The sequence below is a fragment of the Diabrotica virgifera genome, chromosome 9, assembly GCF_917563875.1.
Source record: "Diabrotica virgifera virgifera chromosome 9, PGI_DIABVI_V3a".
Taxonomy (NCBI): Eukaryota; Metazoa; Arthropoda; class Insecta; order Coleoptera; family Chrysomelidae; genus Diabrotica; species Diabrotica virgifera.
Window position 1 is genome coordinate 106,927,952 of NC_065451.1, and position 18,129 is coordinate 106,946,080.

At 33.3% G+C, this 18,129-nt stretch overlaps 1 protein-coding gene across 1 annotated transcript; it reads left to right on the forward strand.

Moving 5' to 3' along the window:
- The first annotated feature begins 9,665 nt into the window (after positions 1 to 9,665).
- On the forward strand, positions 9,666 to 10,253 carry LOC126891218 (uncharacterized). Its single transcript, XM_050660400.1, has one exon. It carries the CDS (start codon positions 9,666 to 9,668, stop codon positions 10,251 to 10,253), a length of 588 nt encoding a protein of 195 aa, XP_050516357.1.
- Positions 10,254 to 18,129: the final 7,876 nt, after the last annotated feature.

The window sequence follows — 18,129 nt, forward strand, 5'->3', positions numbered from 1 at the left end:
TTTTTTGAGGATCACATACATATACATTCATAATAAGATGTTTCATGTTCTTGTACTCTTGTTCTCTTCCTGTGCCATCCATACAGTGCAAATCTAAAAAACAACATAACAGGTGATTACATGGGCAGTTATACTACTTACAGCTTACTTTGTATCTAATCTATTATCAGGGCCGCCGCTACCATGTGTGCTAATTGTGCATCGCACACGGGCGGCCAACAATAGGGGCGGCCAAAAGCAAATTTGAAGGAAATGAGGGCTATTTAACATAACAATAATCTAGAGCAAATCGAACATCTATCAGATTTTTTTTATTTTTGCATATGTCAGTCAATATTCAGTCACTATTCGAAGGCAGAAAAATTAAGGAACAACCAACTGCTATCACCAGAAAAAACATCGTGAAGGATTGTTTTGCGGATCTCGTAGAATTCAATCTGGACATCCGTCCAAAATCCAAAACGAGGCAGCAAAAGGAAAAAAAAAGAACTAAAAAAGAACTTATTAGACACTTGATGAGAAACATCACACAGAACCAATCTAACGCTAAAGGGCATGGATTTACTCATTAACCTAATATTATTGTTTTGATTCTTGTGTTTTAATATACATATATCTCAACAATGTTTAATTGTTTATTAATACCGAAAATTTTTTTAATTGAAAAGTCCTTTACAAAAGGTATAAAATTGATTAAAATCCCTGATCACAAGCTGGGCCACAAAAAATACCAAGGTATAAAATTTTATAAAATTTATAAAAATTTGTTATGTATTAACATAGTTGCTTACCCACATAACAATGATGTTCGTATCATGTTCTAAGCATATACTACCAACATTCGTCAGAGTATATTCTTTTTAGTATATGCGTAGTACAAGCATAGCATGTACCTTAAAAAACATTCTAAATTTCATGTTCTTTGCACATACTTTAAAGTATATTCTCGTACCGAATATACTGAGTACATTCGTGTACGTAGTAACTCGGAATATTCGTAAAAGTTTATTCTTAGAATGTACCTTTACCGAATATTCTTAGCACATACTTATAAGTACATTCTTAACACATACTTATAGGTAGATACTATTCTCAGAATATACTTTTACCAAATATTCTTAGCACATACTTATAAGTACATACTTAACACATACTTATAAGTAGATACTTTTAAAATATCTTAAAAATAATATATATGTATGTATAGGAAGAATAATGTTAGCCTATAGATTATCAACTTCGTTAAGAATAATTAATGAAATTTAAAAATTTATGTATGTAGGTACTATTAATTAAACTACCGAATTCATTATTTAAAATTGTTTTAATTGTATGGTAAAAATGTTTAAGAATTAATTGTATTAACGAAAAAGGAGAAATTGTCGTTTCGCTTTCATAACTGAAATGCATTTACTATTTTGATTAAGTTTATTGAGTATTCTTATGAAGAATTTTATTTTTACATGGAATTGACATTCAGGTAAGCTGTGTGGCTGAGCCAAAACCCACAACCGGCACAAACAAAGCGGAAACGACCGCTGCATACCTGCATAGGGGTTAGCGGGTAGGGGGTTGGGAACAAAGGAAAAATACAAAATATGAAAATAGTTACTGAATAGGCATTTGGCATTTGTGTCTACACTTAACACTAACAATGTCTATGCTGTGTTGTGAGGAAGACCAAGTATTTCAACCAGGAATAGGAACATGCATAATTAAACGTTTTATTTTGTTTGCTGTCAACTTACAAATAAAAAATTCATTTTGGTACTTCAATATTACTTAAATAGTAAGTATGTATATAGGTACATATAAGCAACATATAAATTTTAGTTATTTACATACATATGTTACATAATATTTATTTGGGTACGATAGGTATATGAATATGAATATATAAATTTATATATTCAGCATTTTTATTTTTATATGCACATAATAACTAAATATATATACCTACTTACCTATATAATATTGATATAACTAACTAAAATTTATATAATATTTTATATTTACTTTTTAAGTAATATTGTAGAATGTACTAACTACATTCTCATATGTAATATGTAAATTTAGTAGAAAGTAGAACCTAGGATGAGATTCGGTGATGCTGAAAACATGCTTCTGAGCAATATAGCACTTCCTTGTAATATTCTTCCCATATACTAAAAAGTACATTCTTCCTATATACTAAAAGATGTGAGGTAGTACATTCTAAGTATATAAATACAAGGTTTATAGCACCTTCTTAGAATATCCTAAAAAGTATATTCTTGGTATATACTGAGAAGAAGTGCGGTAGTACATTCTAAGTATATACATAGAACGTTTAAGTACTGTAATGTAGTATATACTCAGTATGTGCTCTGCACATTCGCAATGGTAATTACGCATATTCTTAGTATATACTTTTTCTGAAAAGTATGTTCTATGAATCTACTAAGAACATGAAATTGTTATGTGGGTAAAATTCCAAACGATGGATAAAATTTAGAAAAATTACTCCTTTAGGCACTGCATGACTTCCCCATCACATGGATTGCTAAACATGTGGATTTGTCTCTACATGACGAATGTTAGATGGTTACAAAACTAAAACTGTTAGATGGCAAACTAAAATATATTTGCGATCCTTAATGAAGCAAGATAGACTTTCTGCTTTAGCAATGTTATGTTATCTATCGAACATGAAGTGTGGAACGAAAGCCCGAAATGTTCGTTTTCATTAGGATCTTAGGATATTCACATTTTGACGTTTAATTTTGACGTTTACATTAGGATATTAGGATCTACACATAATGGACGTTGGATCATAGATATTAGTCTAAATGTTGAAGAATTTTCTATTTACAAATTATTATTGCTATGGATCTTCTGCACATTTCTTTAAATACTAGTATGTACATATTTCTAAAGTTTTGGAAGGTGGGGCGGCAAATATTAAGTTGCACACGGGCGGCCAACACCTTAGCGGCGGCCCTGTCTATTATCTAGTATTAGTCTATTAGTATCTACCTACATAAAACTATCTTTGAAATCTAAATTTTTGATATCAACATCAACCTTAACCCATTAACCGCCAAGCAAAGAAATACTGCAATAATATGTAATATATTTGATTAACTAGAGTAAAATAAACTTAAACATTCGGAAAAAAATTGTTTTACACTTTGATAATGGCAGGTGTCACAACAACAAAATGGTTCGTTTTCGAACCTTTGGCGGAAATGAGGTATAAAAATTGAAATACACAATTTTATTTTTTGTGAAAAGTCTCAAAACATTTAGAGTATAAATGGACCTGGAAGTTGTGATAAACAAAAATAGTATGGTTAGAACATTGCCTACACCTTCTTCAGATTCTTTCTCAAAAACGAAGTCGAACGGCCCTCTATCTTTTTTAGAAATTATTTTAGATATTTTCAGTTTACACTTTCCAATCCTGTATCTTGCACTGTGCCAGTTGCATAAATTCGACAAATCGACATATTGTCTACAACACTACACAACCTCCCTTATGTAGCCCCCTCCCCCACCCTAGATTATAACAAAACTGAATACCAGAATACCCGTCTTTCTAAAGGTACGTATCCACTACGTTCGTAATATTGGTCCACGGAGGCATTGCCGCACGTTAGTTGGCGCACTGTTGTACGGTCCGGGAGCGCCAACCATCCACTATGTTCACAAACCTCTTGCGCTCCCTGCAACTGCTCCCATCTACATGAATGCGCTCGTCTATATATAAACCGCCACCTATTGGACCGTTGAGGCGGAGCGCACACTGTTGCATGGTCCGAGAGCGCCAACCATCCACTATGTTCACGAACTTCTTGCGCTCCGCGCTCCCTGCAACTGCTCCAATCGATACGGTATGCGCTCCCTTACATATAAACTGCCACAGATTGAAGCGCCGAGACAGAGTGCGCACAATTGCACAGTCCGGGAGCGCCAAACGTGTCCACTATGTGGAGCAGTTGCAGGAGCTCGGAGCGCAAGCATAGTGGATATGTGTTTTTACACATAATAAAGAAATATCCCAACAAATTACTGCCTGTGCATCACCTTGAACTTATTCCTGATCAGACAGAATTATATGTCGACTTCCGCCAATGGTTCGTTATCGAACCATTATTTTCAAACACGAGATTTGGTGACTCAGAAAATGTTTTTTTTTGTATTTTTATAACAATTGGTGTACAAATAGGTTAAAAAAATAATGTTTTAATTTATTTGACCACAAAAGTGTTATGTCAATAAAATTACTACAGTAAAAATAAAGTTATGTCGAAGGATTGAAAATGTCGGACATTTAGAAAATATTTTTGTGATGAAAACATGAGTTTGGAAATTAAACAAAATTAAATTTAGTTACATTTATATCTTCTGGTTGCTTAAAAAATACAAATATTTTAAAAAAATTAAAGAATTGTCAAAAAAAAAATCTACAAAAAAATGGTGCGTTTTCGCACCTTTGGCGCTAAATGGGTTAATACTTAAAAAATAAATAATAATGTGGAAGTTACACGTACCTACCTAAAAGTTTTTGAATTGCAATTTTATTAACTGGAAAAAAATGCAACATAATGAGTTTGAAATTATGACACAGTACAATATTTATTGTTTCAATTTACATGTAAATAAAATAATAAAAATAATAATCCTAATCACTTGTAAAAGTAAGGTTAAGATTTTTGACTTGAGAAAACAGAACTGTCAAATTTAAAACCAAACTGCTATAAAATTTTAAAATTCCCGCTAAAAGGAATCTGGCAACATTGCCGTCGTTTGCTGGACATTTAAATCTCTCCCATTTATATTATGCCCATTTCGCAGCGTCATAAAGTTAGCGAAACGGTTTTTTCAAAGTCGTTATTTTAACTTCTGCCATAGCTCAAATAATTGCACCTCGTTTGCGGATAATTGAACCATTCAAAATTTCATTTGCGGAATTTCCGTTTTCGAGATATAAGCAAATCAAAAGTGGAGATTTCGGCGCAGCGCTAAAAATAAATGTCGATTTTCAGGGTATAAAATGCCGTAAAGTCACTAAATGACCATATCACCTAATTGCACCTCGTTTGCGGATTATGAATAAACTGGTTTTACTTGAAAATTGTGAAAATTGAAAATGTTATAAAGGAAAAACGATATTAATGTTGGTTGCCTATACTATAGGGGCAAAGGAATGCCAGAATAATTTTCACTTTTGGTAAACCTAAACTGTAAGGCTAAAAGTAGTATGTACCATAGTCAAAATAACTCCTCCTGACTTAAAGGTAATCCCTCCATTCGAAATTTCATTTGCGGATTTTCCATTTTCGAGATATAACCAAATAAAAAGTTGAGATTTCGAATAAATTTTCATTTTCTGAGTATAAAAAGCCGTAAAATTGCTAAATAACCATATCACCTAATTGCTCCTCGTTTGCGGATTATAAATAAACTGGCTTTAATTGAAAATAATGAAAATTGAAAATTGTATAAAGAAAAACGATATTAACGTCGGTTGTGGTTGCCTACACTGTAGGGGCAATGCAAAGGAATTATTATTCATAGTAGTGATGTTGATTATAGTTACTTTCGAGGATTCGTTACAAATCGTTACTTTTGTATAAAGTAATCATTTACTATGATTACTTTTGTATTTGAGTACCGGTAATCATATCGAGAATCGTATTTCTCAGTAGGTAGATATTTTGTATAGGTATTTCGATATAACAACGACCTTCAGCCTTCACCGATCTGTTTAAGGGATAAATCGTTACTTTTGTATAAAGTAATCATTTACAGTATTCGTTACTTTGATTACTATATGATTACTTTTGTTACTTTTGTATTCGAGTACCGATAATTATATCGAGAATCGTATTTCTCAGTAGGAAGGTATTTTGTATAGTTATTCTGTCACACCCTTAAAACGCTTCATACCGATAACGATATTCCATAACACTCGTAAAATACCGGTCCCGTCCGTTACTCGCTAGGATACGATTGGTATTTTTTTTATAGAAAGTAATCAAGTGTACTGGTTGTAGATACAATAGTCGTTACCCGCTCTGATATGATTGGTACAAAGTAACGAAGTAATCAGAGTAATCAAAGTAACGATTTGCCTCTCTGTATAGTAATCGGTACTTTCGGTATTCGTAAGTAACGAGTACTTTGTAACGAATAGTTACTTTTTCAACATCACTATATACACCATGGCCAGAATAACTTTCACTTTTAACTTAACACATTTAATTTCTCCTGGTTTGAGGATTATGAATAAACCTGGTTTTAACTTAACTAAGAATCCGCTGTGTCTAGGTACACGCTAACGTGTACGCAAATAAAAAAGTTGTCTATTCGGTTGACTTACAACGGTTAGGGATTAATAAAGAAACAAACGAATCGGCAGGTCGATTGTAATATTTTAGGTATACCAGTTAAGCGTAGACCTGCTCGGGTGCGTAGAGGGTCAATATATATTTAATTATTAAATGTTTAGTAATTTTTTGATTAAAATTTAATAAACAAGATAACTTAAGGAAAAATAATAAGATGGATAATAAAATACAATGCACCCATGTTAGAAATACCTTTCTTAGCAAAAACTTAATATGTACTAAATTAGAAGAGACTTCCTTGACTAAAAGAACAATTAGGATTCACCCGCAAGTAATATTTTAAATACGAAAAAATATATAGATTACTGCCGATTCGGTATGCGGTCTACCATCCAATATGCGGTCTAGAGCAGAGTAGCTAATTCGTTATGTGGTCTATCATCATCATCAGTAGCTCGACAACCCTTTTTGGGTCCTGGCTTATTCTAAGAATTTCCTCCATTCTGTTCTGTTCCTTGCTTTGTTCCTCCAGTGGCTAATCTCAAGTGTTTTCAGATCTTGTTCCATATATCTAAGTTTGGGTCTTCCCTTTGACCTTCTCCCCAGGGCCGGCGATAACGGGCCTGCAAGGGATGCACTGCAGGCGGGCGCCCCTGTTTGGGGGGCGCCAGAATGTGCTTTTTTATGCTGGTGCTATGCAAAATACTAAAATAGAAAAATTCATTTTTTTTAAATGTGGTTTAAATTCGTCATAATACCCTAATCAGTGCTTGTTAGTTTTGCATATCACACATGTAAAATATACAAAAATATGCAATGCCGCATAGAATTCTTACCATGTAGTAATATAATTTATTGGTCAAAGATATTATATTTCAACCAAACAACTTTGCTCTAAATGAGAATGCTTTGTTTATTTTCTTCAAATTTCTTGCAAGTTGTTAAGTTTTGTATCAGCAGTTATGAGAGGAAATGAATGATTTCTAGTAAAATAAACACGATTGTAATACTGTTTTCTTGCCGCCTGTGTAATTTAAGTATTATGTACTTATTAATAGGTATCGAGTAACCAGTATTAATCCCATAAAAACATAACATTTAAAATAAACATTTCACAAAAAGTATAGTTTAGAGATTTTTAGATTTAGATTTAGTATTATTTCATGTGATTATACATATACTAATACAGAATAGGTCTTTTCATTCACAGTCATTTGTTTCGAGCTTCTGTCATGTGTCACATAATATTAATATATCTACGTCGTACGTTATTGGTAAATACCAATGATACAAACCAAAGACGTATGACGTAGATATATTAATATTATGTGACACATGACAGAAGCTCGAAACAAATGTCAATCGATGAAAAGCCCTATAGTTTGTCAGTTGTACTCTGCAGTTAAAGAATCTAGTGTTGCATTCAATTAATATAAAATTATATTTGTTAAGTACTCAGTACTATTATTAAATTACGGTTTCACATTACATACTTCAGAAACATAATCTTGAGGTTTTAAAGTTATTATTTTTATGTAGTTAAATAAAAATGGATTCAAAAAAAAATATCTGGGGCACGAACCGAAGAAGAAAAGCCGAAAAAGAAGAAATGACAAAAACAATCTTAGTTCTCTTAGCCAATTTCTTAAAAAAATTAAAATGAAGTTATTCTGTCAGATCATGGATCCAATAAAACTGTAACCGAACTTTATTTACCGGGGACATTTGCGGATTGAGGAACACCGACTAAGTCGATGCCTCGCTGCTTGGAACACACATTTTTAGAACACAAGTCCAAAATCAAGTCATTAATATGGAGAAAAGCTCTTCTAGCTACCCCTAAAATTAGGTGGTTTAACCACATAAAGTAATACAGAGGATGTTCCATTACCCAGGGCATCCAAGTAAACGTTCAGTACAAAGCCTCCTCATTCGTTATGTACTGCGATGGGGTGGGGTGGTGTTATAGCTTGGGGGTCAGATAGATACCACTCCAGCAGTGACCGGTTTGATCTTCGGAAATGCGGGTCTCACTGTTTCATTAAAACACACATATTGTCCCCAAGGCTGGGGTTGTACGAGTATCTGCATGGGCGCCCATGCAGGCACGCTGTCAGGGAGGCCGTGCCACCCCCTAGCTTTTCGGGTGCTTTAAACTATATATTGCCATCCAAAGTATACAAAATTTAATGTACAACATCTTCACCTCTGGCCCCACCCTAAAAATTTTTATATGGGCGCCCATAAGAATGTGTGTGCGTGTGGGGGGGGAGGGGCGCCTGTGTTAGTTTTGCAGGCGGGCACCTTATACCCTAGCGCCGGCACTGCTTCTCCCTACTGGTGTTTGCCTCATTATATGTTTTGGTATTTCGGTCTCCAACATCCGTTCAACATGGCCTATCCAGCGCAGACGTCCGATCTTTATGGATGTTATGACGTCAGATTCGTTGTATTCTGCGTATAGTTCAAAATTATATCTTCTGCGCCATATACGTCATTTTCTTTCACTTCCTTATATATGTGTCTGAGGATTTTTCGTTCAAACGTACCTAATAAGTTCTCATCGCTTTTCGACAGTGTCCATGTCTCTGATCCATATATAAGGACCGGCTTTATCAGGGTTTTGTATATTTTGCATTTGGTTTTTCTCGTAATGTTGTTAGATCCTAGATGTTTAATTAGTCCATTATGTGGTCTATCACAGAGTAGTTATTTCGATATGCGGCCACCACTAAATAATGTTAATGCATTTAGTAAATTTTGCATCTACTCGTATATACAGTAGGGTGCAAATGAAAGGAATAAATTTGTTATTTCGTAAACCGATGACATTAGGGAAAATCTCGAAAGAGGCCGATTTTTGTTTTTAAATTATATTTTGGCATACATATCATACTAGTGTCGTCATCCATCTGGGTGTGATGACGTAATCGATGATTTTTTTAAATGAGAATAGGGGGAATTTGGCGACATCGGCAGAACAAGTTTATGGCAAGTCCTACATAACATAGGATTCAAATTTAAAAAAGAGGATAACAGAAAAGCGCTTTGTGAAAGAAGTTCTGTTGTACACAAGAGAATTGAGTTTCTGAGAAAATATAACAAATTTAAAGAAAAATAGTCAACTTTTGTATATTTAGACGAAACATGGATATTTTCTAAGGGTGCTACCAAGAGAATATGGCAAGATGACAACATAAAATCGATCAAGCATACTAGTGGAGAAGGGAAGCGACATATAATTCTGCACGCGGGAGGGAAGACAGGATATATAAAAGGTGCTAATTTAATATTTTCGTCTACATAAGAAAAAACAGTGACTATCATGACAATATGAACACGCAAATGTTTGTGAAATGGTTGCGTGAAAAACTTCTTCCCGGATTAAGTGAGCCCAGCGTAATTATTTTATACAATGCGCCTTACCATTCAGAAATACTAAACAAGAGTCCAGCAAATTCGTGGAATGTAGATAAAATTAAAGAATTGCTAACAAATGAACGCATTTCTATTCCACAGCTTATATTAAAGTCTGAGTTGTTACGTTTGGCAAAAGAACATGCGAAACCAAAAATCTTTCTGGTGGTTCAAGTTATTGAAAGTTACGGGCTTCAAGTTTTACATCTTCCACCACACCACTGCCAGTTTAATCTCATCGAAAATATATGGGGAACAGCAAAACAATATTACGACAACCATATTGGTCTTAGTGGTTATACTGACGAAGTGGTTTGGGAAACTTGGCGAGAAGCACTTTCAATTGCAACTTCAGAAGTATGGCGGAACTGTATATCCAAGTGCGAAAAATTAATTAAGGATTGGTGGATTCGTGAAAATAAAATTAACGAAATAAACCCAATCATAATAACAATTAACGGTGACCCCAGCGATGAAGATGATAGTGTGAACAATAAAGACTAATCATTTTAGTAAAAACAATTGGTACGTATATTGACTTAATAATATTTAGGAATTTACTTGAATATTTTATGTTTATATAATGCCCTGCTGTAGGATTTCCGGATTCTTTTCAAGGCGTGATCATTTTAGTAAGTGTGATTTGTTTGAAATTGAAACTATTTGTAGATATTGTAGTTACATACATATTATAATATTGTTTTTAATAATTTTTATTTACGGGAAAAATACCCCATTATACATAAAAACTATTAAATATACATAACTAACAAAGAAAACTTATTGACTATAGGCTGCATTGTGACCGCTTTACTATATCACTTAAATTGATTGTGACTTTATATAAAACCATTTTAGAGATTAAATTAAAACATCAACAATACAGCAACGTTTAGCCTTCTACCTTTTATAAGTTAGAATTTGTTTTATTTTTATTATATGGATATTCATGCAACAATTAAAATTAGGTATATTGATTTTTTGCTACGGGTAATGAACTGTTGTAAAGAATCATGAAATTATATCGTTTAGGCTTGTGAGGCTATACAAAAACCTAAAATTTTAAATTATTTGATTTATATAAGAACACCCCCTCAAATAAAAAATGACTGCGCCAATGTGTAAATAGTCAAACTACAGCGCACCAGTCAATTCGTTCATTTCTTTCTTAATCCGTGACCGGTGTAAGCCTACCGAATAGACAGTAACTTTTTTATTTGTGTACACGTTAGCGTGTACCTAGACACAGCGGATTTTTAGTTAAGTTAAAACCAGGTTTATTTATAATCCTCAAACCAGGAGAAATTAAATGTTTTAAGTTAAAAGTGAAAATTATTCTGGCCATGGTGTATATAGTGATGTTGAAAAAGTAACTATTCGTTACAAAGTACTCGTTACCTGCTACGAATACCGAAAGTACCGATTACTATACAGAGAGGCAAATCGTTACTTTGATTACTCTGATTACTTCGTTACTTTGTACCAATCGTATCAGAGCGGGTAACGACTATTGTATCTGCAACCAGTACACTTGATTACTTTCTATAAAAAAAATACCAATCGTATCCTAGCGAGTAACGGACGGGACCGGTATTTTACGAGTGTTATGGAATATCGTTATCGGTATGAAGCGTTTTAAGGGTGTGACAGAATACCTATACAAAATACCTTCCTACTGAGAAATAAGATTCTCGATATGATTATGGGTACTCGAATACAAAAGTAACAAAAGTAATCATATAGTAATCAAAGTAACGAATACTGTAAATGATTACTTTATACAAAAGTAACGATTTATCCCTTAAACAGATCGGTGAAGGCTGAAGGTCGTTGTTCCCTAACAACACAAAACATTCCAGGAATGTACTATCAAAGTTCTATTAATGTTTGAATGTACTGGACATTCAAGGAACCTTCGGTGAATATCTGATTAAGTTATTCGTGGAATGTTACCACAAGACATTCTATGAACATACTACCAATGTCCTATATTTTAAGAGAGGCCATTTACTATTCAATTTGCATTCATTTTCAAATTTGCTGCGTGTGTATATGTATTTAGGCAATCCAAATCATGTGACTTCTGGTTCTCGTTATGGCATACAGGTTACAGAGGTTATGTTTGTAATATCATTTCATTTCATCATTCATCATTTCAGTGTTTATCGTCATATTTTGGATTTCGTTTGCTGTATTTTGTGAACTTTATAAACTTTACCACACTGCAAAGTGATTATTTAAGGAAATTATTATTGGAGACACCAGATGTTTGGAGAAAGGTAGGGCAAACATTTTTTATCAATGTTCATTTTTCTCTGATATTTATCAATATTGATGAATTTTGCAAGCAATAACATTATTTCTTTTATTGTTTTAGATATTTATTGAAGCTGAAAATAATTGGGGATTTAGATCCATATACAATTCAGTCAGAATTGGATTTTACCATAAAGTGCATTCCACCAAATTACTATTATAGATATTATACAGTGTGTCAATTTAAAAACTTACAATGGCTATATCTCACGAACAAAAGCTGATATCAAAAAATGCTTGAAACCGTTTCTAGGATAGTAAGGGGGAACTAAAATGGCATGAAAGAGAACTCACCCCCAATAACCCCCTAGGCCCCACCCACCACAACCCAAAAAGTTTAAATTGCAAACCCCTACTTGTGATATATAATTGAAGAGGCTATAAAAAATGCTATCCAATGGTATAAACAATAATTATACAGGGTGAAGCAATAATTGTGAAACTTTGGCTTAAATGAAAAATTTAATGAGGTTTTGTTGAATTGCAAATTTGATAAAAATGTCAATTAAGTAAATATTTAATGTGAATTCCGTTGTTTGGTAAACAATAATACAGCCTATTATCAAATTCTGCACGAAATTTGGCAAATGTTCTAGTAATAGGGCGACATGCTTGAGTAATTCTTTCTCGCAATTCCCCAAGTGAAGCAAGTTGAGTTTTATAAACAACTGATTTAACGTAACCCCATAGAAAAAAATTGTATACTATTCTACTATAAAAAGTACCATCCAATGGTATAAAAATTAATTATACAGGGTGTTAATATCAGCTGGCTTACTATGACTTTTGTATTTGTAATGCTATCTCCCGGACTATTATTTTAAATGGTAAATGTCCGCTCGAACTTTTTTTTTGTTGAATTAAAACTTAATTTGCTATTTTTACCTTAAATCAGTTGTTTATAAAACTTAACTTGCATCACTTGGGAAATTGCGAGAAATAATTACTCAAGCATGTCGCCCTATTACTAGAAAAACATTTGCCAAATTTCGTGCAGAATTTGAAAATAGACTGTATTATTGTTTACAAAACAACGGAACCCACTTTGCAAATTTATTTAATTGATATTTTTATCAAATTTGCAATTCAACAAAACCTCATTAAATTTTTCATTTAAGCCAAAGTTTCACAATTATTGCTTCACCCTGTATAATTATTGTTTATACCATTGGATAGCATTTTTTATAGCCTCTTCAATTATGTATCACAAGTAGGGGTTTGCAATTTAAACTTTTTGGGTTGTGGTGGGTGGGGCCTAGGGGGTTGATGGGGGTGAGTTCTCTTTCATGCCATTTTAGTTCCCCCTTACTATCCTAGAAACGGTTTCAAGCATTTTTCGTTTTCAGCTTTTGTTCGTGAGATATAGCCATTGTAAGTTTTAAAATTGACACACTGTAGATGAAAGCATACAAAAGCCTTCAGGCACATAAATATTTTACAGCTGGATTTGTTTTTAAAGTTGGAGTAAAGTTTGAAGTCACAAGCAACAACTTCGTAAGTACCTACAAGAATATTGAGGAAATCCAGCTCCTGGATACTACTGGGCAAACTAGAAGATTGAAGAGGACAAAGCCTTTTGAACTAGTTTGAGTGATAGTGAAAAGCAGAGCATAATGCTTGTGTGTATGTGTATGTTAGAATAGTGCGGTTAGAAAAGCAGAGCATAGTGCTTGTGTGCCTGTTAGATTAGATAAGAGACGCTATGGGTAAGCTCTTCATTTTAAGGAACAGTAGTAATTTAGGTTAAATTAAAATTGCTCATTGGTCAGAGTTATGACCAGATTGTAATTCTAATGAACAATTCAATACAATGAATCGTCATCGTAGTGATGATTATGGAAAAAAATATATGACAAGATTTTGTGCAATAAAAATGTTTATATTTATCAAGGATGTATTATTTGGTATGGTATGGCTACATATACAGTCGGAAAAATGAAAGAATATCCATGAATGTGTTGTGTATTTAATTGTGAGTTCTGAGTTGCTTGGCAACGTTGTGTTGGGCTGTCAACGACGACAGATGACAGGTAACCAGAAACTGGAGGCAAGCTCTTCTCATCTCTGTATTAGATAATATATTTGATAATAAAGTAATCAAAGTACAATTTAGTATCTGTATCACGGGCTCAAACGTAACATTTTGGCGACGGGATAAAAAAAAAATAAAGTGAAGTTCCTATTTACGATAGGGTTTATACAGAGAGGTGTTTTATATTAGTTATTGTAGTCAGCAACATGGCGTTGATAGGTAATATTGAAGCTTTTACCGGTGTTCCAGAAGAATTTGAATCCTACATAGAAAGATTAGAACATTTGTTTACTGTTAATAAGGTTGAAGAAAATATGAAGGTTTCAATGTTAATCACACTAGGAGGTACGAGTCTTTTTCAGGTGTTGAAAAACTTAGTGGCCCCAAAGAAACCAACCGAATTTACGTTCCAAGAAGTGAAAGGGAAATTGATTAAACATTTTTCTCCACCTGTGTCCGAAATCTACGAACGTTTTGTTTTCAATCGGTGTGAACAAAAAGCTGATCAATCTATCTCTGATTATAGTGTAGAGCTAAGGAAGTTGGCAAATTCTTGTAATTTTGGACAGTTTCTAGAAGAGGCTCTAAGGGATAGGTTTGTTTGTGGGATTAGAGACGAAGGAACACAAAAGAAGTTGTTGGGTGATGTAGATTTAACATTTCAAAGTGCTTGTCAGTTAGCTTTGGCCTCAGAAGTAGCACAGAAACAAGTTAAGTTATTATCTGAGGGAGGTAATATAAATGTATTAAACAGAGGCAAGCATAGAAATCCAAAGTTTAGATCAACTCTCAGTGCAGATCAAAGTTGTAAAAATTGTGGCAGAAGTCATCATAGAGGTAAATGCCCAGCTGAAAAATGGAGATGTTTTTTTTGTGCAAAGTTTGGTCATGTCAAGAATTTCTGTCCAGATATTCGACCACAACCTGTGAATGTAGTACAAGAGGAGGAATATAACATTGATAGTGACGAGGTAAATAATGACATATTTAATCTTCATACAGTGAGTGATGTGTCAAATTCTGCATATCATGTAACCCTAAAGATAAACAATAAAAATGTAACCTTTGAAGTAGATACTGGTGCATGTAGAACAGTAATGTCTGTATCCAAATTTAAAAATGTACTAAATCTAGCTTTAGCACCTGTAAATTACAAACTTACTGCTGTTTCAGGTCAACCTATTAAAGCTGTAGGTGAATGTACAGTGAATGTACATTATGGGAGTAAAACATGTGAGTTGCCATTGGCAGTTATAGAGTCAGGTAAGGAATTCACGCCACTGCTTGGAAGGAATTGGCTCAATATCTTGTTTCCTGACTGGAAAGCTATATTTTGTATGGATGGGCAAATAGGTCATATAAATGAACGAGATGATCTAATTGAGTCTATTAAAAATAAATATAAATTATTATTTGATGGCAATATGTGTAGTCCAATCAAACATTTTGAAGTAAAATTTAACATAAAAGATAATGTGATTCCTATTTTTAAAAAGGCATACTCAATGCCATATGCTATTAAGCCATTAGTTGAAAGAAAATTGGATCAGATGGTTCAAGTCGGTATTTTAAAACCTGTCAAACATAGTGAATGGGCTTCACCCATTGTAGTTGTAGCTAAGAAAAACACTGAGGATATTAGAATTTGCACTGATTTTCAAGTTACGGTAAATAAAGTTTTAAGTGTAGAGCAATACCCATTACCACTACCTGAGGATATTTTTGCAAGTTTAGCTGGAGGTAAAATATTTTGTTGTATAGATTTATCAGGTGCCTATCAACAGCTTAAAGTAAATGAGGCCTTCCAAAAATATTTAACTATAAATACACATATTGGCTTATTTAGGTTTACTAGGTTAACATATGGTATAGCAAGTGCACCAGCAATTTTTCAATCGGTAATGGATCAGATCTTGGCAGGTATACCAAATGTTCATTGCTATTTAGATGATATCCTTATTTCGGGTACTTCAATAGAACATGTAAGTAGATTACTGGAAATAGTTTTTAACAGATTAAGTAGTTATAATATCAAGGTAAATGCTCAGAAATGTTCATTTTTTAAAGATCAGGTTGAATATCTTGGTCACCGTATAGACAAAGATGGTATTCATCCTACTAGTGATAAATTAAGAGCTATTAAAGAGGCACCTGAACCTAAAGATATAACACAACTCCGATCTTACTTAGGATTAATTAATTACTATAGTAAATTTATCCCTATGTTATCAGGCCGCTTAAAACCGTTATATAAATTATTGGAAAAGAATGTAAAATTTAATTTTAATGCAGAATGTAAAGCTGCTTTTTGCTTAAGTAAGGAGTTAATTGAGGCAAATCAAGTTCTGGCACATTATGATCCTAATAAGCAAATTGTGGTTGCATGTGATGCTAGTTCGTATGGAGTGGGAGGTGTTCTTAGTCATCGGTACTCTGATGGTAGAGAAAAGCCTATACATTTTGTATCTGGAACTCTTAGTAAGGCTGAGCAGAATTATTCCCAAATTGAACGTGAAGCGCTAGCCATTATATTTTGTTTTAAAAAGTTTCATAAATATTTATATGGTAGACAGTTTATTTTAGTGTCAGATCATAAACCACTTAAAGTGATCTTTAATCCAGATCGTAATATTTCAGTTATGTCAGCATCTAGAATAATACGCTGGAATGTTATATTATCAGCCTATGATTATAAGGTAGAGTATCGAAAAGGGTCACAAATGTATGAAGCAGATATGTTATCAAGGTTACCACTAAGTGATCCCACGGAGGTTGATGGTTACATAAATTCGTTTAATTTAACAGAGGAACTACCCCTCACCTTTGAGGATGTGGCTAAAGTAACAAAGACAGATACGGTTTTAGTTAAGGTATTAGATTTTGTAAAGACAGGATGGCCTAGTAAAATCACTGATCCAGTTATGAAGCCATATTTTTTAAAACGACATGAGATGTCTGTAGAAGAAAACTGTCTACTTGTGGGTTCAAAAGTAATAGTCCCTACTGTTTTGAGAAACAAAATTCTAGAATTAATTCATGAGAACCACACTGGTATGGTAAGATCCAAAATGCTTGCTAGGTCAATAGTTTGGTGGCCAGGTCTACAACAGGATATTGAGCAAATGATCTCCAGTTGTGAAATATGTCAATTATCACAAAACAATAGTGAAAAATCTTTAATGCCCTGGCCTAGAACTGCTAATGTTTTTGAACGTGTTCATATTGATTTCTTTTTTTTTAATAATGTCTCTTATCTGTTATTAGTGGACAGTAAATCTAAGTGGATTGATGTACATGTCATGGTAAGAGGTACTAATGTAACAAATACTATAGAAAAATTGAAACTAACATTTTCTATAATGGGCCTACCAGACATTATTGTTAGTGACAATGGCCCACCATTTAATTCTAACTGTTTTTTGAAATTTTGTGAAATAAATGGTATCAAGGTAGTATACTACATTCGCTCTCGCGAGATTTTTTTTTAGACATTCGGAATAGGAAACGTACAACACAAAAATTCCTACCTCACACTATTAACTGCTAAAAATCAACTCAAATGAACTTAATCTTTCATTAAAAAAAGAAGAATTATTAGAAATAGTGGGAGTGTCTACTAATCTCATAAAATTTTATGAAGTTTATTTCTACAAAATATTTTTATTTTGTACAATAAATAATTTTCTCATTTGATATCAATACATTATAATGGTTTAAATAAATAAATATTGATTGGCGTAAGGTTTATGTTATTTTTATGTCTGTTTACTATTAATAATATTGGATATGAGCAGGTGCGTTGGTTTTGTAGTAATTTCCAGTCACTTCTGACAACTGAATTTTTCAAAAAAGAAATTACTAACGTCAGTGTCAAAAAAAATCTCGCGAGAGCGAATGTAGTATAAAGTCTCCTCCATATCACCCCCAGTCCAATGGTACTGCTGAGAGACACGTACAAACAGTAAAGGTTGCGTTCAAGAAATTTCTTTTAGAAAAGTCAACATTAACAGTAGAACAAAGGTTAGTCAACTT